The sequence below is a fragment of the Schistocerca piceifrons genome, chromosome 1 (genome assembly GCF_021461385.2).
Source record: "Schistocerca piceifrons isolate TAMUIC-IGC-003096 chromosome 1, iqSchPice1.1, whole genome shotgun sequence".
Taxonomy (NCBI): Eukaryota; Metazoa; Arthropoda; class Insecta; order Orthoptera; family Acrididae; genus Schistocerca; species Schistocerca piceifrons.
In genome coordinates this window covers 119,536,636-119,562,108 of record NC_060138.1, presented here as the reverse complement: position 1 = coordinate 119,562,108, position 25,473 = coordinate 119,536,636, and the positions used below count along the sequence as shown (strand labels likewise).

Sequence of the window (25,473 nt, the reverse complement as noted above, 5' to 3'; positions counted from 1 at the left end):
CCTGTAAATCGTTTATGCACCAAGCCAATAGTTATTCCCGTTCAAGAAACATTCGTAGTTATCTGTGAGCCGTGGCGAGAGTGGTGCCAGGGCTATCACTGGTTAGGCACTATCGAATCCGTCTGGCAGAAGTTTGTCTTTGGAGCCTGGGCCGGCTCAGGATATAGGGGCAGTACGGAGTAGAAAGGGACAACAAGGTTGGGCACAGCACGCGGAAGTGCGCGTTTTAGCGAGACGTTGGCGAGACGACAGCGAGCACGGTGTGCCTTAGTACGGGCGGCAGTTAGCGCTTGGCCGTACTGGGGTCAGTAACAGCGGGCCGGCGCTGTGGCTTCTTGGAAACCTCGTGAAGCTATGCCTGTGCTCGCTTCCGTGAATGAACACGCTGTTACTATCGGACTAAGCAACGTCTGGTGTCTTCGCCACATCGATCCAGCAGCTGGCATTAAGTTAAGTAATTTAAGTTCTACCGACGATTAGTGAAATATAATGATGACTGCTCTTGAGGCAGCAAAGCGTTGCAAGGACTGTAATGTGATATATCATGTCTCTTATTGTGTGTGTGTTTTTCGCTCCTTAATAGTATTGTTCTTACACTACTGGCCATTAAAATTGGTACACCACGAAGATCAAGTGCTACAGACGCAGAAATTTAACCGACAGGAAGAGGACGCTGTCATATGCAAATGATTAGCTTTTCAGAGTATTCACACAAGGTTGGCGCCGGTGGCGACACACACAACGTGCTGACATGAGGGAAGTTTCCAACCGGTTTCTCATACACAAACAGCAATTGACCGGCGTTGCCTGGTGAAACGTTGTTGTGATGCCTCGTGTAAGGAGGAGAAATGCGTATCATCACGTTTCCGACTTTGATAAAGGTCGCATTGTAGCCTATCGCGAATGCGGTTTATCGTATCGCGACATTGCAGCTCATGTTGGTCGAGATCCAATGACTGTTAGCAGAATATGGAATCGGTGGGTTCAGGAGGGTAATACGGAACGCCGTGCTGGATCCCAACGGCCTCGTTTCACTAGCAGTCGAGATGACAGGCATCTTATCCGCATGGCTGTAACGGATCGTGCAGCCACGTCTCGATCCCTGAGTCAACAGATGGGGACGTTTGCAAGACAACAACCATCTGCACGAAGAGTTCGACGACGTTTGGAGCAGCATGGACTATCAGCTCGGAGACCGTGGCTGCGGTTACCGTTGACGCTGCATCACAGACAGTAGCGCCTGCGATGGTGTACTCAACGACGAACCTGGGTGTACGAATGGCAAAACGTCATTTTTTCGGATGAATCCGGGTTCTGTTTACAGAATCATGATGGTCGCATCCGTGTTTGGCGACATCGCGGTGAACGCACATTGGAAGCGTGTATTCGTCATCGCCATACTGGCGTATCACCCGGCGTGATGGTATGGGGTGCCATTGGTTATACATCTCGGTCACCACTTGTTCGAACAGTGGGCGTTACATTTCAGATGTGTTACGACCCGTGGCTCTACCCTTCATTCAATCCCTGCGAAAACCTACATTTCAGCAGGATAATGCACGACCGCATGTTGCAGGTCCTGTACGGGCCTTTCTGGATACAGAAAATGTTCGACTGCTGCCCTGGCCAGCACATTCTCCAGGTCTCTCACCAACTGAAAACGTCTGGTCAATGGTGGTCGAGCAACTGGCTCGTCGCAATATGCCAGTCACTACTCTTGATGAACTATGGTATCGTGTTGAAGCTGCATGGGCAGCTGTACCTGTACACGCAATCCAAGCTCTGTTTGACCAATGCCCAGGCGTATCAAGGCCGTTATTACGGCCAGAGGTGGTTGTTCTGGGTACTGATATCTCAGGATCCATGCACCCAAATTGCGTGAAAATATAATCAAATGTCAGTTCTAGTATAATATATTTGTCCAATGAATACCCGTTTATCATCTGCATTTCTTCTTGGTGTAGCAATTGTAATGGCCAGTAGTGTACTTCAGCTGGCAAGAGCCTAAAACATTGACACGCGTGCACAGCCTCACCGAACGATCTATATTCCGTGTCTAAATATTGCCGTGTGGTACCTTACAGGCCCACATAAGGTGCTCCATGTGATGCTTGGGTTTTAATGAGCCAGTTCCGTTTGCATCATTCGTGTACGTGGTTCTGCTTAAAGCAATGAAATCAGTTTTAGTATTGTCGATTTTATCGAAGTAGTTTTCTGTATAAGTTTGAGTATTAAGGTGAAGAAGGGGTTGTTTGGTTGCCGTTGTCGCTTCTGATTTATGTTTCAGAGATCGGAAGCAGTGGGCCACCGAAGTGCAGAGCCTCACCTTTTAAATTACTAGCGGGCGTACGGGCAGTGGACTTCGGCTGAGCTCGCGTGTGCTGTTTGATCCGATTTCGGTATTCTGAACCGTTCGTGGCCAAGTCGCCGCCTCACAACCTTGGGCCTCATTTGCTGTACAAGCAGCAGTTTTCTAAAACTTGTGCCGGCTCTGCAAGGTTGCCCGGGTTAAATGTTTTAAATATTTGTCTTAAGAATTTTGAGGGATTTCTAGAAGAATGTGTCTTAATTGAAACCGTTTTGTAAAATTGCGGCGCAATTCAGCCTTAGTGGCGTATTGATGGAGAAATAACTGGATTATTATTGATCAAACTGTCTATAACCTTGTAAAGTTGTTTGGTAATATCTCGCCCGGGAGGGGCGGTTTTCAATCTATGTGAAAATAATAATTGATTTCATGGTTATTTGATGTAAAGTTTATTTTAAACGATTTAATTGGCCTGAGTGGCGGGTTTTTAAATGTTTTCAAAGAGATTATTTCATTTGTGGATTTATATAACAAGCAGTTTGTAAAGTTTGTCTGAATGGCGTTTCTTAAAGAAATTATTATCTGATTTATGATTGTAATTCTCTTAATGATTTATCTGTGATGCAGATAAATATGTTGAAATGGAATGGTCACTGTATGGGTCAAGTCCTTCCACTCCGTTTACATTAAAGTTTAAGGAATTTGCAGTTCAAAAAAGAATTAACTAACAATCTGTTGGCGGATGAGTTAGGGCTTGTTGTGATGTGATGTTCACGTCATACATCGTGATGCTGCAGACATCACAAGGACCCGTATGAAACGACGAGTTGATGCCGCTCTTGGTGCTCCTGACGTCATCGCACGGTCTGCGTAGACGCTTAATGTTACCGCAAAGAACCCCATTTCCTGACTCTAGGTAACTGACGCAGCTATACGATGCTGCAAGGATGAGCGAAGAATACACCTCGGTCGCTTGTCGCTTGCGTCCGTTGACGTCCGGCACGGTGTTGGCCGCCCTGAATTCATCATTTTCGTATTCCCATGACAGTCGTGGACCATCGACCATTGCGAGGCAATGACATCCTGATCAGAGAGGTACGCTCTGCCTCGGTCTAACCATCGAGCAGTCTAAACAACACTATGGGGAGAATTCAGACTTCTATGGGCCTCAGCACGAACAGGGTAGCAGTGTCGAAGCGAAGCAGCAAGCTGTTTTGCTTGAGAATGAGAAGTGTTCGCGAGAAGCAAAGTGCCATTGTTTAAACGAAAGGAGGATTTCACAGGACCGACAATTGCATCAACACCTTCCTGAATAAGAAACAGATTCATCATTGCAAAGGACTGGCCGTCTTTAGTGTGTAGCAGAGTCTTTGAATCGGGAGCTTCATTCCGTTTCAGCTTGTTAGACGTGGACTACGAAGATGATTGGCTCATTCCGAGAAAATCTACCATAATTGCCAGTGTCTCTGATGATACGCTCCTTCCAAAGCCCCCCCCCCCCCCCGCCCCCCCCCTCTCCCTCAGAGGCAGGATCACCTGCCTTAGGTGATTGTTCACACTTCAGGTCACATTTCCCAAACACCTGACAGAGGGACCAATCGGCAATTTTGGAAGATGGTAGCTCGGGCAATCACCCTCCCTTGGCCTCGCCTTTACCAGGGCTGCATGCAAGCCCTACCTGTACCTGTCGACCTTTGGCTGGGAATTACGCGTTACCCAGTGACCTGTTGCGCGCTAGATGCGTGGATCGACCTTTAGGAGCGCACAGGGAGGAAGAAGTAAAAGAGGATCCTCAAATGCTGAAGCCGAGGAAGGATAGGAGAAGGTAAACGAAGAAAGGAAAAAAGGAACGAAAAACAGTGGTGAGACTATTCTTATGTCAGCTACTGAAAATGCTGAACACATTTCCAAAAATACCACAGACGTGTTACACATGGATGGGAAAGAGGAATAGTATGCGGGTAGACATGTAACACAGAAGGGAAAAGATGCAGCAAAGCCAGGGCGCCGTGGTAGCCAAGCACGAACCCGACAGCGAGCGGCAAACCCTAACCCCTTGGGCGGGCGGGGGGGGGGGGGGGGGGGGGGTGGGAGGGGGGCGGCAGGTGGTTCGCAGCTGTCAGTGTGTCTTCGATAACTACCATAGGCCCCATGCAAGTCCAGGAGGATGTCTCCCATGGCATAATACTCCTCCCACAGCATGCGTCGTTGGCGCGCTGCATGTTTCGAGCCGCCGTTTATCTTGATGACTGCGGCTATGGGGACGAACATCGACCTAGAGTAGCAAAAATGTGATTCACCCGTTGAGCCGACGCGTTTACAGTGATCGACAATCGAATCTTGATGGTCCCGTGCCCACTGCAATTGTAAGTGACGATGTAGATGGGTAAACATATGAACACGTAGGGGTGGTCTGCTACAAAGCTCTATGTTCCACAATGTACGATAGAACACTTGTGCGTCCACCAGGATTATGCTGCATCGGCAAATCACAATCTGTCCTACTTTATAGAGCAGACAAGCCTCCAAACCACATATTCTGTGAAGAGTCGTGGACGTCCAAACATTTGCGCCTAGCGGTATTTTCACTGTACTTCTACCTCTCTCCGTAAACAGTCACGACAATAACAAGTGAATTTCGACCAGCTTCGCCGTTTTCGAGACACTCGTTCACAGGCTCAGCCTGATAATAATCTGCCTTTCTTCAAAGTCGCTTATCTCAATGAATTTTCCCATTTTCAGCCCATATCTTCGCTAGTGTGATCCACCGTCCATTTCTGCTCCGCTTACATACTTTTGTTAGCGCGTCATGTGCCCGCCATGCCTCAGGCGACGCCCAACGACGCGGTTGCCAGTACTCACTATTTTTTGGCTGATCATTGTCTGTGTTCTCACCCATCATAATATTGCAGTGTTTATGTTTGTTGTTTGTCTTTCGTGCAGGTTGTGAGCGTTGCCAACCTGAGAAAGCTTCTATTTTATTTTATTTTTTACAAATATATTGTTCGTGTGTGTTTGTATGTAAGTACACTACGAGATCAAAAGTATTCGGACCAACCACCCCCCCCCCAAAAAAAAAAACCATATATTTTTCGTATTACATGCATTGTGCTGCCACCTACTGCCTTGTTGTCCATATTAGCGACCTCAGTAGTCATTATACATCGTGAGCGAGCAGAATGGGGCGCTCCGCGGTCCTCACGGACTTCGAACGTCGTCACGTGATTGGGTGTCACTTGTGTCATATGTCTGTACGCGAGATTTACACACTCCTAAACATCCCTAGGTCTACTGTTTCCACTGTGATAGTGAAACGGGAAGGTGAAGGGACACGTACTGCACAAAATCGTACAGACTGACCTCGTCTGTTGACCGACAGAGGCCGCCGACAGTTGAAGAGAGCCGTAATGTGTAATAGGCAGACATATATCTAGACCATCACACAGGAATTCCAAACTGCATCAGGATCCACCGCAAGTACTATGACAGTTAGACGGGAGGTGAGAAAACGTGGATTTCATGGTCAAGCGGCTGCTCATAAGCCACACATCACTCCAGTAAATGCCAAACGACGCTTAACTTGGTGTAAGGAGCGTAAACATTGGACGACTGGACAGTGGAAAAATGTTGTGTGGAGTGAGGAATCACGGTACGTAATGTGGCGATCCGATGGCAGGGTGTGGGTATGGCGAATGCCTGGTGAACGTAATCTGCCAGCGAGTGTAGTGCCAACAATAAAATTCGGAGGCGGTGGTGTTATGGTGTGGTCGTATTGTCATGGAGGAGGCTTGCACTCCTTGTTGTTTTGTGTGCACTATCATAGCACAGGCCTACATTGATGTTTTAAGCACCATCTTGCTCCCCACTGTTGAAGAGCAATTCTGGAATGGCGATTGCATCTTTCAACACGATCGAGCACCTGTTCATGATGCACGGCCTGTGGCGGAGTGATTACACGACAATAAGATACCCGTAACCGACTGGGCTGCACAGAGTCCTGATCTAAATCCTATAGAACACTTTTGGGATGTTTGGGAACTCCGACTTCGTGCCAGGCCTCGCCGACCGACATCGATACCTCTCCTCAGTGCAGCACTCCGTGAAGAATGGGCTGCCATTCCCCAAGAAACGTTCCAGTACCTAATTGAACACGTGCCTGCGAGATTGGAAGCTGGCATCAACGCTATGGGTGGGCCACACCATATTGAATTCTACCCTTACCGATGGAGCGAACCACGAACTTTTAAGTCATTTTTAGTCAGGTGTCCGGATGCTTTTGGTCACAAAGTGTATGTGTGTGTGTGGCGGAGTGATTACACGACAATAAGATACCCGTAACCGACTGGGCTGCACAGAGTCCTGATCTAAATCCTATAGAACACTTTTGGGATGTTTGGGAACTCCGACTTCGTGCCAGGCCTCGCCGACCGACATCGATACCTCTCCTCAGTGCAGCACTCCGTGAAGAATGGGCTGCCATTCCCCAAGAAACGTTCCAGTACCTAATTGAACACGTGCCTGCGAGATTGGAAGCTGGCATCAACGCTATGGGTGGGCCACACCATATTGAATTCTACCCTTACCGATGGAGCGAACCACGAACTTTTAAGTCATTTTTAGTCAGGTGTCCGGATGCTTTTGGTCACAAAGTGTATGTGTGTGTGTGTGTGTGTGTGTGTGTGTGTGTGTGTGTGAGAGAGAGAGAGAGAGAGAGAGAGAGAGAGAGAGAGAGAGAGAGATTTAATGTAAATTTAGTGTAAATTAGTGAAGATGTCTTACATGGTCGGCAGAGGTGCGAATGGACGTGGGGTGTATTTGCAAGACGTAGTTCGAATTTTGGATGAGTGCGATAATAACAAAGAATCTGCGAGGAGTGAGAACACGCACAACAGCAGTTCTACATATATAAAAAAAAGTTTTGCATCACTCCCGTTCCAAGAACTGAAGATAGACGTTGACTATGTATATTGTACCACAGACACAGTCGCTTTGACTGTTCAAAGATGTCACTGAACCCGCGCAAAGATGTAAAAAACCATACATGAGCAGCGCCTATCAGACAGAGGGGGGCCGACAGCCCATCAGTTCCAGTCATTCCACCAGGAATTTGTCTGTAGTTCAACCATTCCTAGACAGTCAATACCGCGGATAGATCGTGTTCGCATTGTTACTTTGTGGCAGGAAGGGCTCTCAACAAGGGAAGTGTCCAGGCGTCTCGGAGTGAACCAAAATGATGATGTTCGAACATGAAGGAGACACAGAGAGACAGGAACTGTAGATATGCCTTCCTCAGGCCACCCAAGGGCTACTACTGCATGGATGACCGCTACCTGCAGATTATGGCTCGGAGGAACCCTGATAGCAACGCTACCATGTTGAGTAATGTTCAAACTAATATAATGGCGTAGGCTTCCGCGGCCAGAGTCAGTCGACATAAAAGTTTTCTGGGTTTGGTACCGCGTCATAATGTAAAAACTACTGCTGCTATAGTAAAGCCAACGTTTCAGCCACGATTGCAGCGGCCTTCTTCTGGGTCTTTCGACATAAAAGTTTTCTGGGTTTGGTACCGCGCCATAATGTAAAAGACCCAGAAGAAGGCCGCTGCAATCGTGGCCGAAAAGTTGGCTTTTCTATAGCAGCAGTAGTTTTTACATTATGACGCGGTACCAAACCCAGACACCTTTTATGTCCAATGCTCAAACTGTGCGCAAGAGGTTGCATGATGCGCAACTTCACTCCCAATGTCCATGGTGAGGTCCATCTTTCCAGCCACGACACCATGCTGCGTGATACAGATGGGCCCAACAACATGCCGAATGGACAGCTCAGGATTGCATCACGTTCTCTTCGCCGATGAGTCTCGCATATGCCTTCGACCAGATAATCGTCGGAGTCGTGTTTGGAGGCAACCCTGTCAGGCTGAACGCCTTAGACACACTGTCCAGCGGGTGCAGCAAGGTAGAGGTTCCCTGCTGTTTTGGGGTGGCATTATGTGGGGCCGACGTATGCCGCTGGTGGTAATGGAAGGCGCCGTAACGGCTGTGTGATACGTGAATGCCATCCTCCGACCGATAGTGCAACAGTATCGGCAGCACATTGGCGAGGCATTCGTCTTCATGGACGACAGTTCGCGCCCCCATCGTGCATGCCTTGTGAATTACTTCCTTCAGGAGAACGACATCGCTAGACTATAGTAGCCAGCATGTTAACCAGACATGAACATGCCTGGAATAGATTAAAAAGGGCTGTTTTTGGACGACGTGGCCCACCAACCACTCTGAGTGAACCACGCCGAATTGCCTTTGAGGAGTGTGACAATCTGGGCCAACATTGCCTTGATGAACTAGTGAATACTTTCAAATAACTTCCGGGAATTCAGCCAGGTAACACTTTCAGCGACCGCCTATATTTCGGCGGGAGAACACTCCGCCATTTTCAAGGCAAACTGCAACGGACAGGTGGCGTACATGCAAATTTAATACCTCGGTTCTCGTACAGAAACAGGAAAGATAACACACACACACTGAACACTAGTGCCACCAAAGATGACCAAAGTCAGAGCTATCGATAGTGAGACTATGAATTCGCAGGTGAGGCAGCATTGACTCTGTTCCTCTGTTTTTTGACAAGGGAGAGAGCCGGATTCCAAACAGAGTTTAAACAGAAACCTCCATCCCTGTTAACGAGGTTGCTCGCTAATTTAATCTCAACTGCCTCCCCAATAACACTGTCCCAATAGCTGGACGTGCATGCCAATATCTCGGTGTTATTATATAACATGGGGTGACCAGTATCCAAGCAATGTTCGGCAATAGCAGATCTATTTGGCTGCTGTAATCGTGTGTGCCGTTTATGCTCAGTACATCTGTCCTCCACGGTCCTGATACTTTGACCAATATGTGCCATGCCGCAGCTACAAGGAATACGATATACACCCGCCTTACGCAGTCCAAGATCATCCTTAACGGAACTCAAAAGTGCTCTAATTTTAGATGGAGGTCGGAACACACATTTCACATCGTATTTCCGTAAAATACGACCGATCTTATTGGACGTGTTTCCTACGTAAGGCAAAAAGGCAGTAGACTTAGGTGTTGACTCAGAATTATCATTAATCACCCGATGTACAGTTGGTCGATAGCGCAACGCACGTTCAATCTGTCTATCACTATAACCATTTTGACGAAATGTAACTTCAAGATGGGACAGCTCAGCTGGCAAAGTCTCGGCGTCAGAAACGACATGTGCCCTGTGTACCAAGGTACGAAGTACCCCTTCACGCTGAGCAGAATGGTGACAACTATTAGCTTGTAAGTACAAGTCGGTGTGAGTACGTTTCCTGTAGACTGCATGTCCCAATGATCCATCATCCTTCCTCCTAACCAACACGTCGAGAAAGGGAAGGCAACCATCCTCTTCCACCTCCATCGTAAAACGAATGTTCGGGTGGATCGAGTTCAGATGTTCTAGAAAGACATTCAAATTCTCCCTACCGTGAGGCCAAACAACGAAGGTATCGTCAACGTATCTAAAGAAACAGGCGGGTTTTAAAGGCGCCGACTCCAGTGCACGTTCCTCGAAGTCTTCCATAAACAAATTTGCGATCACAGGAGACAACGGACTACCCATCGCAACTCCATCTGTCTGCTCGTAATACTGGTCATTAAATAAAAAGTAAGTGGATGTCAACACATGCCTAAAGAGATTAGTTAAGTCAGCACCAAACCTGGCTTCAATTAACCGCAACGAATCAGACAGAGGAACACGAGTGAAGAGAGAGACCACATCGAAACTCACTAAAATATCAGAGTCATTCAGCCTCAGTCCCTCCAAACGACGTAAAAAATCAGCTGAGTTCCTGATATGACGTTCACACCGTCCTACTTGTGGACTCAACAGAGAAGCAAGATGCTTGGATACACGATATGAAAGTGTTACCTGGCTGAATTCCCGGAAGTTATTTGAAAGTTGTATACGCCAGGAGAAACTCAGGTCTCACAACTAGTGAATAGTATGCCACGACGAATACAGGCATGCATCAATGCAAGAGGACGTGCTACTGGGTATGAGAGTACCAGGTACCGGTGTGTACAGCAATTTGGACCACCACTTCTGAAGGTGTCGCTATACGGCGGTACAACATGCAATGTGTGGTTTTCATGGGCAATAAAAAGGGGGGAAATGATGTTTATGTTGTTCTCTACTCCAATTTTCTGTACAGTTTCCGGAACTCTCGGAACCGAGGTGATGGGAAACTTGTTTTGATGTATGTCTCTGCAAACGTGAGGTGAAGTGTAAATAACGCCAATGCAGCGTAGAGCGCTAAAAGGCAAAAGCTGCCAAGGGTGCATGTAGGGTAAATTTTAATAAAACCGACAAACTGCTGGGACGGATAACTGACTGGAAATGGAGGAGAAAACGTCCTATGAACATGTTTCCGGAAATATATAGTTACTACGGTAGATGGCGCTGACGAATGACACTTACCCTGACCACGTATCGTGTGTTCCTTGTTGTATTGATAGCTGAGTGATTGACGCAGCGTACTGTAAGCGGCACAATAGTGCGGACAGGCAGATGGAGGCAGAACGGCTGTACCAAAACAAGTGCCCTCTGAGTCACCAACTATCTCTTTGGGCGTTTGTGTGATTATGAGTCCTTTCAGACAGACGAAAATGCAGGAAGGCGGAGGACTGTAGGTACACCAGATTTGGAGGACAGGATTCTACAGGATATTGAGGCAAACCCTAGTAGAAGCTCCAGGCAAATGGTCCCCCAATGTGGTGTAAGCCAAAGTACGATAATGAGTATCCTGCATGACAACGGCTACTATCCCTATCACATGCAAATCCATGGAGGCCACTTTGACATCTGTTGTGACGTGGATGCCAAAAATGTTTCAAATGGCTCTGAGCACTATGGGACTCAACTTCTGAGGTCATCAGTCCCCTAGAACTTAGAACTACTTAAACCTAACTAACCTAAGGACATCACACACATCCATGCCCGAGGCAGGATTCGAACCTGCGACAGTAGCGGTCGCGCGGTTCCAGACTGTAGCGCCTAGGCAGGAGGCTGTCCAGCTCTGTTCGATGTTTCGGGGCGATTTGTTTTCGTTGCACGCACACCGTCCATTTCTGGGCACAAGTTCATAGGACCTTTTCTCTTCTATTATCAGTCAAGAACCCAATCTTGCAGTTTGCCGATTTTATTAATGTTCACCCTGTATGTGTAACGAATTTCCTTTCGATGTCACCCTTCGCTAACAAAGAGGGAAGATGCAGTTGTTTGCAGATTATGTGAACAAGAGCCACAAACAGCGTAAGTAAGTTACATGCCAAGTTCTCCACGTACGCGTACACCACCATTACTCTACCACGCAAACATGGGGGTAACACTCGTCTGGTGTGAGACGTTCCCTGGGGGGGTCCACCGGGGGCCGAACCGCACAATAACCCTGGGTTCGGTGTGTGGCGGCAGAGGGGTGGACTGCAGTAGTCGTCATGGGGTTGTGGACCACTGCGGCTGCGGCGGGGACGGAGCCTCTCCGTCATTTCTCGGTCCCCGGTTAACATACAATACAATACATACAAGTTGCATGCCAGCTTTATAAACAAAATACTGTTTTTAATCTAAAACAACCAAAAACAAACAAAAATATTCATCCGAGTTTGCAGACTGACCACAGAAGATGCTTTGTAAATAAAAGCGAAACGCGTCTGGTGTAAAATACTCATTAATTATCTGCGGTAAGCTTAAGACGGAGAAACCAATAGTAAGATGGCCATGCAAACAAACATGTTAGTGAAGTTTGTTGTTTGCTGCATTCTAGGTGTCTCAATGGCCGGTCAAGTCAAGGAATGTAGTATCAACCTAGGTGTTGGTATTTACCATCTTCTGGCTCACATGGACGAACGGAGTGAGCTGAGTGTACGCGATCGTTGTTTACGAGACGCAAGTTGATATTCTGTCTCCAAAATGCTTCAAATGGCTCTGAGCACTATGCGATTTAACTTCTGAGGTCATCAGTCGCCTAATTAAACCTAACTAACCTAAGGACATCACACAAATCCATGCCCGAGGCAGGATCCGAACCTGCGACCGGAGCGGTCGCTCGGTTCCAGACTGTAGCGCCTACAACCGCAAGGCCACTCTGGTCGGCTTCTATCTCCAGAGAGGTCATAAGACGAGTTTAGAAACTACACAGCCGACTGACATTAGCTATATAGTTGTGTGCATCAACTCAATGACAGTTCTTGAAAGTGGATACGTCTGCGTAATAGCCTGTCGGTTCACAGTACAGCGCTCATTGTCAGTTACACAAGAAGAGCATGGTGCCGTTAAATCACTGCTACGTCTTGAGTTTGATAAATAGCACTGAATAAATCCTGTAATGTGTCGTATTTTCCACTAAGAGTGCACTTTGTGAAGTGAAAGACTGATTCCCCTGTAATTCAGAAGGGTTTTCATTATCGATTGGCAAGGCGTTTTTGACGAGCTAACATGGCATACGCACATGGAAAGCATTTAGTAATGTTTGGCGAGGTGCAAGATCCAAGTTCCATCCTTCTCTGTTTGGACGTGACGATGCTTGAATGCTACACTTAGATTCCTCGTAAGTCACCGCTGATGTCATTGCTATATCTAGAATTAGGCACAAAACGGAGAATCCATCCAGTGCAAAGTAGCATCTTTCAAGAAGATCTGTACTTTGTGAGGTTAAAGATCGATTCCGTTGTGGTTACAACGAACATATGGTGGCGTACTTTTCGGAACTTTGATAGCCTCGAGAATGGCACTGTCTTCTGAGGCTGAACTAAGGAGTATCTGGGAGACATGAAGCTCGGTGTCATCCTAGGGAATCTGAACATAGATACTGTACAGAAAAGCCTCGCGAGAGTAGGTTGGTGGGTCTGTCTTGCTTAGAACGATGGAAACACAGGGCTGGTAATGTTCTGTTCGCGATTTCGGTCACTTGATTGCAGACAAAGGCTTTCCATCGAGCGCCGCATAGTCATATTTCTAATATCATAGTTTGAAGCTTGGCAGAAGTAGCGTGAAAGTCCTGTACTCACTGTAGCGTAACAAATTGTTCCGAGTCCATCCACATTGCTGTGAAGTAAGCGATCTTCAGCTGTGTCTTGTACCCGTGAGGAGAGCAGACTTTTTTTCCTCACGTCAGCTCAGATGTCGCTGGCCATTGGGGCAAGGTGCTTGCCTACAGTGTCCGTACGTCGTAGAAATACGATCCGTAACGCACGCTGCCTATGAACCTAAAGTAGTAGCATTAAATTTTACTTCAGCTCTTTCATATTTCATATACATACTTTTTTCGAGAATATAATTGTACTGTAAAAATCTGAGTTCACTGTCTTCAGTACTTTCAGAAATATAAAATTTTACCTAAAAACCACAATAACTTTCCTGAGCCAGGGACTGCACTGCATTCATCTATAGTATCAGTTGAAACTATAACTAAACTGCTTTAGTTCATAGGAGTTATTTTTCTACACTGTTGGTGAATGACGCTTCGTCGCTAAATAGAACGCGTGCAAAAAATCTGTCATCGTCCCGTAATTTCACTTGTGCCCAGTGGAAGAATTGTACACGACATTCAAAGTCGTCGCCATGCAATTCCTGGGTGCATAGAAATATGGCACTAGTGCAGTCGATGCTGATGCAGCATTCTCAACACCGACGTTTTTGAGATTCCCGATTCTCGCGCAAATTTGTGTGCTACTGATTTGTGGATTAGCCGCGACAGCAGCTAAAACACCTACTTGGGCATCATCATTTGTTTCAGGTCGTGATTGACGTTTCACATGTGGCTGAACACTTTCTGTTTCCTTATATTACGAAACTGTCCGGTGAACGGTCCGGACACTTGGATGATGTCGTCCAGGATAACGAGCAGCATACATAGCACACGCCTGTTGGGCATTTTGATCACAATAGCCATAAATCAACACGATATCCACCTTTTCCGCAATTGGTAAACGGTCCATTTTAACGCGGGTAATGTATCACGAAGTAAATACCGTCCGCACTGGCGGAATGTTACATGATACCACGTACTTATAGGTTTGTGACTATTACAGCTCCATCTATCACAAAGCGAAAAAAGATATGGCACTGAGAATGTGTTGATGTCACTGCTTCCTATAGAATTTAAATAGCGGGATCAAGCATTTGATTCAGATCTGAAATAGTGTGAGTCTGTTCGAGAGTGGTCTGTAAATTTCAGAAATGCTTTCAGACATTGTACAACAGAAAATTTTAACACTTTCTGTGAATACGTAAGGCGAAGTATGACTCCATTACTTAGGTGGTGAAAATTCAGAAAAGGGGAATAATAAAAAAATAATTAGTGATTTATTTTTCAGTACTCAGTTTCTACACGGTGGGAAATGTTCGGGCTATCTCAAATTAAACTGCTGGCGGCACGAAGCGATGATGCAGAAAAAGAACGAGGAAGACGACTGGCTGCAGAAATCGCATATCATGCACGAATGAGGCGAGTCAGTGTAACGTAAACCGTGTACATATTCATATAGCTACAGCTATTGGTAGAATGGCAGATTTGCACAAGAAAAAAAAATTCTCTGCGTACTTCTCATATGACACAAAGAGTGAAGATATAGCCGAAAAAACTAAGGGAGGGTACGGTAAAAAACAGTCTTTTAAAAATAGAGAAATATGTGAATCCATTTTATACAAGAAGCTAAAGAATAAAATCAGATGTGTAAAGTTAAAAACCTACAAAAATACATTTCAGTTCATACTGAAAAAATGGATAAAAATCTTGGAAGTAAAATTTAAGTACTACATTTACAGACTGAAATTATTAAAAAATATGTCGAGAGTATAACTACGGCGCCTGTAATATCTTTGTTAGGTAAAAAGCGCGGTAAATGCAGATAGCAAATACAAAATGTGATGGAAGCAGAAACAGCTCCATCTACCACAACCACGCTCCAGTGTCCGGGTCTGTAATGTGAGAATGAGTGAGCGTCGAACGCCCAGTGGTACTCACGTGAAGAGAAAGATGCCTCGCATGTACACCTGCATGCTGTCCGCCATGTGCACCGTGCACAGACCCACACCAGAGGCACGGCCGTGCACCAGAGACTGCAACACATACAAACACACACACCACTTTCAGTCTCCTTACTGTTTTTAATATTTTTAAATTTTTTTAAAAAATATAGCTATGGCGCCCTAGAGCGGTGTTGTTGTTAGTATTGCTGCTTGGCGTGCTGCAGCTCAAACCTGACGACCAGCAATTATTTGTTACTTACAGTCTGTCATTTCTGGAATGTTCTTGAAATACGTTTGTTAATTTTGGAATATTACACTACTGGCCATCAAAATTGCTACACCAAGAAGAAATGCAGATGATAAACGGGTATTCATTGGACAAATATAGTATACTAGAACTGACATGTGATTACATTTTCCTGCAATTTAGGTGCATAGATCCTGAGAAATCAGTATCCAGAACAACCACCCTGGCTGTGATAACGGCCTTGATACGCCAGGGCATTGAGTCAAACAGAGCTTGGATGGAGTGTACAGGTACTGCTGCCCATGCAGCTTCAACACGATACCACAGTTCATCAAGAGTATTGTAACGAGCCAATTGCTCGGCCACCATTGACCAGACGTTTTCAATTGGTGAGAGATTTGGAGAACGTGCTGGCCAGGGCAGCAATCGAACATATTCTGTATCCAGAAAGGCCCGTACAGGACAAGCAACATGCGGTCGTGCATTATCCTGCTGAAATGTAGAGTTTCGCAGGGATGGAATGAAGGGTCGGGTCGTAACACATCTGAAATGTAACGTCCACAGTTTAAAGTGCCGTCAACACGAACAAGAGGTGACCGAGACGTGTAACAAATGGCACCCCATACCATCACGCCGGGTGATACGCCAGTATGGCGATGACGAATACACGCTTCCAATGTGTGTTCACCGCGACATCGCCAAACACGCATGCGACCATCATGATGCTGTAAACAGAACATGGATTCATCCGAAAAAATGACGTTTTGCCATTTGTGCACCCAGATTCGCTATTGAGTACGCTCCTGTCTGTGATGCAGCGTCAAGGGTAACCGCAGCCATGGTCTCCGAGCTGATAGTCCATGCTGCTGCAAACGTCGTCGAACTGTTCGTGCAGATGGTTGTTGTCAACGTCCCCATCTTTTGATTCAGGGATCGAGACGTGGCTGCACGATCCGTTACATCCATGCGGATAAGATGCCTGTCATCTCGACTGCTAGTGATACGAGGCCGCTGGGATCCAGCACGGCATTCCGTATTACCCTCCTGAACCCACCGATTCCATATTCTGCTAACAGTCACTGGATCTCGACCAACGCGAGCAGCAATGTCGCGATACGATAAACCGCAATCGCGATAGGCTACAATGCGACCTTTATCAGAGTCGGAAACGTGATGGATGGTACGCATTTCTCCTCGTTACACGAGACATGACAAGAACATTTCACCAGGCAACGCCGGTCAACTACTGTTTGTGTATGAGAAATCGGTTGGAAACTTTCCTCATGTCAGCACGTTGTGCGTGTCGCCACCGGCGCCAACCTTGTGTGAATGCTCTGAAAAGCTAATCATTTGCATATCACAGCATCTTCTTCCGGTCGGTTAAATTTCGCGACTGTAGCACGTCATCTTCGTGGTGTAGCAATTTTAATGGCCAGTAGTGTAGATATTTGTATAGGTAGTAGCATGCTGGAATATTCGATATCTGAATAATTTGCTGCTCTCTCCATACAGTTCTGTTTTTGTTGCACATTGGAGTGAGTGCCAAGTACTGTACTTCACTAACGACCTTGCTTTCGGATATGGGCTTGATTGCGCTATTGATGTGGCATTGTTTGATGGAGACACCGGATGTCTGAAAACATCTACATTATCGTGCCTCCAATTAGGCAACGCAAAAACCTTTGCCTAAACGGGCAGAAACCAGAATACTCGCAGTACATAGTTCCTAATATCCATATATTCAGGACAGCAATGGATTCCAATGCAGTAAGTGAGCGGCACATCAGGCATCCATCATTGTTTGATGAAGACACTGGTCGGGAGGCGACGAAATGGCTGAAAGGATCCGACAGAGTTGCCAAATACAACCGATATGGTGGCATGATGTGTTTGGCTCATGCGTATTTTTACTTGGACGTCACAGTGTAATATTTTTGGCCTGGCAGCCATCATATTCAGGTACAGGAAGCTCTTTTTGGAGCAGTTGAGAGGACAGCAGTGGCACGATGACCTAATGTGGTGTGAGGTAGCGACGGCAGATGGTTTGTTCGGTAGGGGTATCGTGAGAAAGACCGCCCAAATTGTGGTCCCTCTCCGCGATTGGCTGCTGCGTTCGGAGGTTGAGCGCAAAAATAACAATCTTCTGTTATTAACGTTAGCCAAAACAGATAGCGTAATCACTTGCATTTCGTATTTAAAACTTCTGTTATTTTATTTATTTATTTACTTTTTATTTATTTAAACATCAAGTTCCGTTGGACCAAATTGAGGAGCATATCTCCAAGGTCATGGAACGTATCAGTACATGAAATTACAACACAAAACTAATAACAGATAAAAATAAAATCTTTATGAACCCGAAAAAAGTCAGTCCATAAGTTTAAGTAAACGCAATCAACAATGCATGAAGAATCAGCTTAATTTTTCAAGGAATTCCTCGACATAATAGAAGGAGTGACCCCTGAGGAAACTCTTCAGTTTCGCTTTTGAAAGCGCGTGGATTGCTGCTAAGATTTTTGAATTCGAGTGGTAGGTTACTGAAAATGGATGCAGCAGTATACTGCACACATTTCTGTACAAGAGTTTAGGAAGTCCGCTCGAAATGCACGTTTGATTTCTACAGAGTATTTACTGAGTGAAAGCTGCTTATTCTCGGGAATAAGCTAATGTTGTTGAAAGGAATGACAGTAAGGAATATATATATATATATATATATATATATATATATATATATATATATATATATATATATATACTCCTGGAAATTGAAATAAGAACACCGTGAATTCATTGTCCCAGGAAGGGGGAACTTTATTGACACATTCCTGGGGTCAGATACATCACATGATCACACTGACAGAACCACAAGCACATAGACACAGGCAACAGAGCATGCACAATGTCGGCACTAGTACAGTGTATATCCACCTTTCGCAGCAATGCAGGCTGCTATTCTCCCATGGAGACGATCGTAGAGATGCTGGATGTAGTCCTGTGGAACGGCTTGCCATGCCATTTCCACCTGGCGCCTCAGTTGGACCACCGTTCGTGCTGGACGTGCAGACCGCGTGAGACGACGCTTCATCCAGTCCGAAACATGCTCAATGGGGGACAGATCCGGAGATCATGCTGGCCAGGGTAGTTGACTTACACCTTCTACAGCACGTTGGGTGGCACGGGATACATGCGGACGTGCATTGTCCTGTTGGAACAGCAAGTTCCCTTGCCGGTCTAGGAATGGTAGAACGATGGGTTCGATGACGGTTTGGATGTACCGTGCACTATTCAGTGTCCCCTCGACGATCACCAGTGGTGTACGGCCAGTGTAGGAGATCGCTCCCCACACCATGATGCCGGGTGTTGGCCCTGTGTGCCTCGGTCGTATGCAGTCCTGATTGCGGCGCTCACCTGCACGGCGCCAAACACGCATACGACCATCATTGGCACCAAGGCAGAAGCGACTCTCATCGCTGAAGACGACACGTCTCCATTCGTCCCTCCATTCACGCCTGTCGCGACACCACTGGAGGCGGGCTGCACGATGTTGGGGCGTGAGCGGAAGACGGCCTAACGGTGTGCGGGACCGTAGCCCAGCTTCATGGAGACGGTTGCGAATGGTCCTCGCCGATACCCCAGGAGCAACAGTGTCCCTAATTTGCTGGGAAGTGGTGGTGCGGTCCCCTACGGCACTGCGTAGGATCCTACGGTCTTGGCGTGCATCCGTGCGTCGCTGCGGTCCGGTCCCTGGTCGACGGGCACGTGCACCTTCCGCCGACCACTGGCGACAACATCGATGTACTGTGGAGACCTCACGCCCCACGTGTTGAGCAATTCGGCGGTACGTCCACCCGGCCTCCCGCATGCCCACTATACGCCCTCGCTCAAAGTCCGTCAACTGCACATACGGTTCACGTCCACGCTGTCGCGGCATGCTACCAGTGTTAAAGACTGCGATGGAGCTCCGTATGCCACGGCAAACTGGCTGACACTGACGGCGGCGGTGCACAAATGCTGCGCAGCTAGCGCCATTCGACGGCCAACACCGCGGTTCCTGGTGTGTCCGCTGTGCCGTGCGTGTGATCATTGCTTGTACAGCCCTCTCACAGTGTCCGGAGCAAGTATGGTGGGTCTAACACACCGGTGTCAATGTGTTCTTTTTTCCATTTCCAGGAGTGTATATATATGAGAGGACAGTGTCAAAATACCCACACTCGTGAACAGGGGTCGACAAGAATATTGTGAACTGAAAGAAAGGATATTGCTAGTTCTGCAAGGTTCGCAGGAGAGCTTCTGTAAAGTTTGGAAGGTAGGAGACGAAGTACTGGCAGAAGTAGAGCTGCGAGTGCCGGGCGTGAGTCGTGCTTCGGTAGCTCAGTTGGTAGAGCACTTGCCCACGAAAGGCAAAGGTCCCGAGTTCGAGTCTCGGTTGGGCACACAGTTTTAATCTGCCAGGAAGTTTCATATCAGCGCACACTCTGCTGCAGAGTGAAAATCTCATTCTGGGAACTAAGTTTTTGTTAACCAGTCACTGTTTATTTATCTCCACGACGCGTTTCAAAGGTTGAAACCTCCATCATCAAGTGGATTTACATTTGCAAATATGATATTTGTGTGTGTTTTGTTATACGATTTTTTGTAGGAACTTGTGGCATAGTCTAGTGGAGAAACAAAACACATGCTTTGGCCCTATGTCACATAGTAAACACGAATATGACGGAAGGTGACAAAATCTCACACTTGTTGAAAGGAGTCACAGAAGGCGTGTACCAAGGTCTTCCGGTGAAGAATGTTACGACGACAGAGAAAACCATCAAGTGGTGCCATCGAATCTACGAAACGCAACAGAAAAGAGTTCCTGTGACAGTTGTTCAATACCGCCACAGATCACCTCAGTCGTCTGTTAGATATTAAGGGAAGAGACACAGCAGTGTATGGCAGCGAGAAATGCCGAACCGATTACTGAAGAGATAGCAACCATGATTGTCGGCCCCATGCATTAAGATATAACTGAGAATGTCGAAGGAGTAATACACTGACCTTTGGCAGCAATCTCTGCCATAAGCCGGGCACGCCATCAAGAATGGACTGGGCCAACTCCGATTTGTGACGTAATCATCAAACGACAACCCAGATTCCGACCAACGTGGTTACTACCAACTCCTTCTTAAAGTATAAACGACAGCAGAAAACCCGAAGTTTGGAGGATGGAGAACAAGACGGCAGTTTGTTGTCATTGCGGGTGTCAAGGACACGTAGAATGCTACTGTAGACCAGGGTCCGACGACTAGTATGCCGCAAGACGTCAAACATCACAATAGTCCTGTTCACACCACTCGGTTCCCCATCCCCCAATAGAGGTACCACCCACTTGCCAGCCACCGAATTCAGGAAAACTAAGAGAGGCGACCGTCTATGGAGGCGAGGCTTCCGTGGATTAAAATCCTCCATGGACTACAGTCACCTGCCTGCGACAAAATCTCACTGAAGTCATCATCGACGGTCAACCTGTCCAGGTGCAAGTCGATTCAGGTGCTCCTGTTTCTGTAATATCGGATGCTTATTGTCGTCAGCTATTAAAGACTGTGTTCTGTGGCACAGAAATGATTGCGCTGAAGGTCACAAATGGAAAATAAACCCAGCAAGATTAACAGTCAACGACAGAACACCGTCCTAGAATTTGTCATTTTGGCAGAATCAAGTCATTATGTTATTCTCGGATGGATTTTTTTGTAGGCATCACAGGCAATCATAGATGGTAGAAAATTAAAGCTCCATATTGAAGAAGCTATTCCAAGAAGCATACATATCAAAGATTGCTCTGAGTGGTTGTTTGCCACTGAAGACGTTGTTATGCCGCTATCATCAGAGCTCTATTCGTCAAATACAAAAGAAATGTACGTGCCAACGACGGTATTAAGCATTGTGAGTGGTCAAGAAGAACTTTGGATCACTAATTGTCAGGAGGAGCCACAATTCATCTCTGATCCAGGAAAGGCAACTTTGTGTCATCGACAAAGTATTACGCTCTGACAGAAAATGCAGGTGAGAAAGCTACTATCAAACTGTCAATAGGATCTGGTCTCACCGAGGTGAGGAATCTACTATCGAACTGTCAGTAGGAACTGGCCTGAACAAGGAACAATGTCAGCGAGTAATAGACGTTCTTCGCCCGTTTTCAGATGCTTTCTAATTAGAAATGGAGAAAATAGAGACCAAGTGGCTCACGACAAAACACTGCATCAACACTGCGGTCATCCACGAATTAGCCAGCGCTTGTATAGGGTGTCACCAGCTGAATCATAGATAATACGTGAGTAAGCGGAGAGGGTGTTGTAAGAAACATCACTGAACTTCTAAGAGCCCTTGGTCCGGTGCTGTAGTCGTTGTGAAGAAGAAGGATGGCGTTTGGCGTTTCTGCGTCGACAGTCGATGACTGAACAAAATCAGGAATAAAGATGTCCGTTCATCGCTTCACATTGATGAAATCTTAGACTGCTTGAAAGGAGCGAAGTATTTCTCAACTACATATGTACATACAGACAGGCTGGGTGCAAATCACAGTTGACGAGGCTGACCGGGAACGACTGCCACCGCAAGTCCTGAGGCCTCTATGACTTTAAACGTATGGTGTTTGGACTGTATAAAGCTCTAACCACCTTGAAATATATGATGGACAACATGTTTCGACACCATAAATCGCGACACATCTTTGCTATCTGTATGACATAGCTTTTTTTTGTGGACGTCTGAAGAACATGTAAGACAACTGTGTTGAAGTTTTAAACTGCAGGTTTACAGGTGAATACGAAAAAGTGCCACTTCATCGCCAAAGGTATAAAAATCAATGGCAATGGTATCCACCCTGATCCACAGAAAATAAGAACAGTCGCGAATTTTATGACTCTTCGGCACGTTAATGATTTGGGTACTTGCCTTAGAATGTGCTCGTACTATCGACGATTAATAACGAACTTCTGTACCAAAGTACGGTGCTCGCAAGAACTTCTGCAGTGTGACGCCAAATTGTCCTGGAACGAGTCACGAGAAAGATCTTTCCTTGATTAAAGAAGGCATTCCAGTTCCAGCAATGTATGACGAAAATAGTGGGACAGAACTTCACACTGATGCTAGTGGTTTAGGGATAGCAAACTGAACCCCATCATAGCCTCATAAGGATCCTCATTCTTCCAGTGTCATCAAAATTGAATTCTAGATAAGTGCCATACGAAGAAATTTGAACAGTAGTATATCAGCAAGATGTTTTCTTTGGGCCTCTCTTCTAGAAGAGATTACTAAAGCTTTCGTTCGGGTTTCGTGTTCAATCAGGCATGCATTTATTTAAATCGTAAAAGAACTCACAGCGTTTTATACTCTGCTGATGTCTTCTCTGATGTCTGTAAATAAAATATCGCAAACAAGGACAGAGCAATGTAGAAAAGGGTCGTGGCACTGAAACAAGTTGGATTTTCACGATTTTCAGCATGAATTAAATTCTGATATTGGAGACAATAGTTCCATCAAGCTCAGTCTATGTGATCGCCGTAAGCTTATTGACACCAGTGCTTACTAATTTAAGTTATATATTACAGCACTGAAGATGGTCACTAAGTGACCGAAAATCGATTTTGCGATAATAAACAAAAATATACGACCAATGCTGTCTCTCCTTCCAAGTATAATCACGATTCAACTTCTGTGTCGCATCATCAATGTGAGGGAGCGTGGGTTACAGTAAATGGGCAGTGATGCGTCGGGAAAATGCTGCCGGACACCCAGGAGAGGTTCCTTGAGGTGACCAAGGCCGTGTTAGTCTTTCGGAGATAAGTCGCCATGGAGCATGTAGTTTTCAATTGCGATGCAATTTCTGTGTAGCATCGTCAGTGAGAGGGTGCGACAGTTACAAGCTACTGGATTCGCTGTAGAGGTTCCATGCAGTGATGTTACCCGTGCTAGTCCCTTGGAGAGAAGTCGGCTTGGAGCCAGTAAGTTGCAATTGAGATACAATTTCTGCAAGGCATCGTCTATATGTGGTTCGAGGATCACAGAGAACAGGCAGTGGTGCATTGGATACAAGCTAATGGACTCCCTGGAGAAGTTCCATGTCGTTATTGCAGCCGCGTTAGTCTGTTGGAGAGAAATCGGAAATGAGCCTGTAGCATTTACTCGTGATGCAATTTCGGTGGTGCATCGGGTATAAGCCACTGGACTCCCAGATGAGGTTCCACGGAGTGACGTAACCACTGTAGTCTCTTGGAGGGAAGTCGGCATGGAGCCTGTGGTTTTCAATCGCGATACCATTTCTGTGTAGTATCGTTAATGCGACGGCGTGATGGTTACAGTAAACAGGTATAAGCTACTGGACTTCCAGGAGAGTTTCCATGCGGTGACCGCACAAGTGTTGGTCTCTTGGAGAGATGTCGGAATGGAGCCTGTAGTTTTCAAACGCTATGCAATTTCTGCGCCCATCGTCAATGTGGCGGTTCGAGGATTAGTTTTAAACGGGTAGCGGTGCATCGTGTATAAGCCACTGGACTCCCAGGAGAGGTTCCGTGCGGTGACGTAGCTGCTGTAGTCTCTTGGAGAGAAATCGGCACGGAGCCCGTTGTTTCCAATCGCGAATCAATTTCTGCGTCGTGTCGTGAATGTGATGGTGCGATGGTTAAAGTAAACGGAAAGTGATGCATCGGATTCAAGCTCCTGGACTCTCTGGAGAAGTTCCATGCCTTTATTGTAGCCGTGGCAGTCTCCTGGAGAGGAGTCTGCATAGGGCCCGTAGTACGGTGATGCAATTTCTGTGTCACATCATCAATGTGAGGGTGCGGGGGTTGCAGTAAACGGGCAGTAGTGCAACGAATACAAGCTACTGGACTCCCAGGAGAGGTACCATGCGCTGAACATAGCCGCTTTAGTCTCTTCTAGAGAATTCGCCCTGATGCCTGTAGTATTCAGTCGGATTGCAATTTCTTTGTCGCATCATCAATGTGACGGTGCGAGGGTTTCCAGTAAATGAGCAGAGGTGAATCGGATACAAGCTACTGGACTCCCAGAAGAGGTTCCATGGGTGACAGTAGCAGCGTTGGTCTCTTGGATAGAAGTCGGCACGGAGCATGTAGTTTTCAATCGTGAAGCAATTTCTGTGTGTTGCGCGATTAATGTGAGGTTGTGTTGTTATAGTAAACGGGCAGAGAGGCATCGGGTATAAGCTACTGCACTGCCAGGGGATGTCCCATACGTAACTGTATTTCACATTAGTTGTTGTTGTTGTTGTTGTTGTTTTTGGGGGAGGAGACCAGACAGCGAGGACATCGGTCTCATCGGATTAGGGAAGGAAGAGGAAGGAAGTCGGCCGTGCCCTTTCAAAGGAACCATCCCGGCATTTGCCTGGAGCGATTTAGGGAAATCACGGAAAACCTAAATCAGGATGGCCGGACGCGGGATTGAACCGTCGTCCTCCCGAATGCAAGTCCAGTGTGCTAGCCACTGCGCCACCTCGCTCGGTTCACATTAGTGTCATGGAGAGAAGTCAGGATGGATCCTGTGGTGTTCAAACGGTTCACAGTTCAAAGGGTCACAGTAAACCGTCGTGGTGCATCGGGTGTAAGTTACTGAACTCCCAGAAGAGGTTTCACGCTGTGGCCGTAACCGTGTTATCTCTTGGAGAGACGTCGGAATGGAGCCTTTAGTTATCAATGGCGATGCAGTTCTGTGCCGCATCGTCAATGTGACGGTGCGAGGGTTACATTAAACGGGCAATGGTGCATCGGGTATATACACTCCTGGAAATTGAAATTAGAACAACGTGAATTCATCGTCCCAGGAAGGGGAAACTTTATTGACACATTCCTGGGGTCAGATACATCACATGATCACACTGACAGAA

The 25,473-nt window shown here is 46.5% G+C and overlaps 1 protein-coding gene across 1 annotated transcript in view; it reads right to left on the bottom strand.

The window, feature by feature from the left end:
• The window catches only part of LOC124787057 (gastrin/cholecystokinin type B receptor-like), a 198,204-nt gene that overhangs the window by 102,626 nt on the left and 70,105 nt on the right, over positions 1-25,473 (bottom strand). The window contains exon 3 of the mRNA XM_047254313.1: positions 15,342-15,436. Within this exon, the coding sequence (XP_047110269.1) occupies positions 15,342-15,436 (95 nt within the window). The remainder of the gene's footprint in view (positions 1-15,341; positions 15,437-25,473) is intronic.